Source organism: Scylla paramamosain, chromosome 10 (genome assembly GCF_035594125.1).
Source record: "Scylla paramamosain isolate STU-SP2022 chromosome 10, ASM3559412v1, whole genome shotgun sequence".
Lineage (NCBI taxonomy): Eukaryota > Metazoa > Arthropoda > Malacostraca > Decapoda > Portunidae > Scylla > Scylla paramamosain.
In genome coordinates, this window is record NC_087160.1 from 28656932 (window position 1) to 28659431 (window position 2500).

The window sequence follows — 2500 nt, forward strand, 5'->3', positions numbered from 1 at the left end:
GGAAGACGACGACAAGAGAAGCAGTCCTTGAGGAAGAAGAGAAGATGAAGTAAGAAAAGGAGTGAAAGAGGATAAATGAAGAGGAAAAGAAGTATGAAAGATGGAATAAAGAAAGAAGCGGAAAGCCATAATGGAAGAGGAAAAGAAATATGGAAGATGGGACAGAGAGAAGTGGAAGAGGATAAAGGAAGAGGATAAAAGGAAGAGGAAAAGAAAAATTTTAAAGATGGGAGAAAGAGGAAGAGGAAGTGTGAGGGAAAAAAATGAACAAGACCAGACGGTGGACAATAAAGGAGAGAGAGAGAGAGAGAGAGAGAGAGAGAGAGAGAGAGAGAGAGAGAGAGAGAGAGAGAGAGAGAGAGAGAGAGAGAGAGAGCAATACAAATGAAGAGGTCGGTAGGTGAGGTAGAAAAAGATACATACAAGGAAGGGAGAGGAGGGAGATGAAGGGAGGGAGGAGAGGGAGAGGAGGGAGGGAAGGAGTCATGAATAGGCCAAAGAGGGGAGTTGGAGGGACAATGGAAAAGTTCCCTCCACTTTGAAAGGGAGAGAGTGGAGGGAAGTGTGAAGGGGAAAAGGGTGAACGAGTGTGTTTTAGAGAGAGAGAGAGAGAGAGAGAGAGAGAGAGAGAGAGAGAGAGAGAGAGAGAGAGAGAGGAAAAAAGTAGGAAGGTGAGTAGTGAAAGAGGTGAGGAGGGAACGTAATTAAGGGGGAAGAATAGGAGGGAGAGGGAGGGAGGGAAAGAAAGGGAGAGGGAGGGAGAGGAAGGAAGTGGGAGGGATCACGGAGGTCTTTGGGTATCATCTGACCAACATGATCATAATAATAGACTGGCTTGATAATGATGTGTGTGTTCGTGTGTGTGTGTGTGTGGTTTCGTATTACTGTCATGGTAAGAGAATGGAAAGGAAAAGTACAAACACTTAATCATATTTGCATTTCATTCAGAGAGAGAGAGAGAGAGAGAGAGAGAGAGAGAGAGAGAGAGAGAGAGAGTTACGGATTTGGGAGAGAGGGGGAGGTTGAGGCCACATCCTTCAGGGTGGCATAAAAGGGAGGGGATCATGGTGGGGGGTCAAGCTGGGGGGTCTAGGTGGGGGGTCTAGCACGTCAACAATGGTCAGCTGTATTCCTCTCCCTCTCTCTCTCTCTCCCTTTTCCTCCAATATGACCTTTCCACTCCCCGCTGTGTGACCTACTCCCTCCTGCAGCGCCTCCCCCGTCACAGAGCCCACCTCAGTTGCCCCCATGAGTCTCCAGGGTGAGATGAAGGCCCTTAGGTGTCCCTGGTATCCCTATCTCAAATCGTCCCGAAAAACACGCAGAGGAGGATCTCGTCTGTCGCATGGTCGCTCAAGTGTCCGGCGGAGGAAGTGAAGTTTGTCGTCTCCTATCAGATCCTGGCCAGGGGACGGTCACGCGGAAAAGTGAGGCTGACGGAGGCTGGAACGGGACGGTGCGGGGCTGTTGGATGTGTGCTGGGAAGTGATGGAGGGATAGGGGAGTGTTGGGTGGGGTAGTGATGCTGTGGGTGTGAGGGAGGATGAAGAAGAAAGTGTAAACGAGGGATGGGGGGAAAGTTTTGGCTGACGGAGGCTGTGACGGGACGGTGCGAGGCTGCTGCTGCTGCTGTGTGTGTGTGTGTGTGTATGTGTGTGTGTTGTGACAGATGGGAGGGGATAGGGTGGCTGGGATAGAGATGCTGTGTGAAGGAGGGTGCCCAAGGGAGAGAACAGGGTATAGGGAAATATTAGGAAAGGATAGTGGTGCTGTGGGACTGAAGAAGACTGAGAGAGACAGACAGGGAGCGTAGCACAGCAAGGTACAGAACACTCGCAGTATGCAGGGTCAGTCTTCGGAACACATTCTCAAACGTTGCACCACCTCGTCTTGACTCCGTTCTAGTGCAAGTTTTAGGGGGTTGCAAGGGCGCTTATATGACTCGAGTGGTAATTTAACAAGTTTTACTCTCTTAATTAGAAAAATAAACTTCATGAGACCCCCGATGAATCACACCTATCATTTTCTAAAGTACCCGTAACGAATGTCCAAATATCAGAGGAAAGTAAGAGAGAGAGTGAGAGAGAGAGAGCATGCATGGAGGGACAGGCTGCGAGAGACGTGATGGCTGAGGCGAGATGAAAGACGGGCCAAGGCAAGCTAAGGTAAAAGGTAACAAGGCAAAGGAGTGAGAGCGTAAGAGAGAGAGAGGGGGGAGAGAGAGACCGAGGTAGGTAGGGTGAGACAGGCAAGGAAGTGAAGTGGAGGAGGAGAGGGAGAGAGAGAGGTAAAAAAAAAAAAAAGAAAAAAAATACACGAGCAGTGATGGATGATACTAAAATTCTGCGAGACACTTTTTTGTTTGTGAGACTCGTGGATGGGAGTGTAGGGAAGAGGGAGGAGAAGGATGAAGAGAGGGGAAGGAAAAGAGAGGGGTAAAGTGGACGAGGTAGAGGGTTAAAGGGTGAGGAAGGGGAGGGAAGGGGAGGGAAAGAGGAGG

The 2500-nt window shown here is 49.6% G+C and overlaps 1 protein-coding gene across 1 annotated transcript in view; it reads left to right on the top strand.

Annotated features, from left to right (window-relative positions):
- Positions 1 to 1248: 1248 nt before the first annotated feature.
- LOC135104551 (collagen alpha chain CG42342-like) overlaps positions 1249 to 2500 on the top strand; it is a 108019-nt gene continuing 106767 nt past the window's right edge. The window contains exon 1 of the mRNA XM_064012126.1: positions 1249 to 1261. Within this exon, the coding sequence (XP_063868196.1) occupies positions 1249 to 1261 (13 nt within the window). The remainder of the gene's footprint in view (positions 1262 to 2500) is intronic.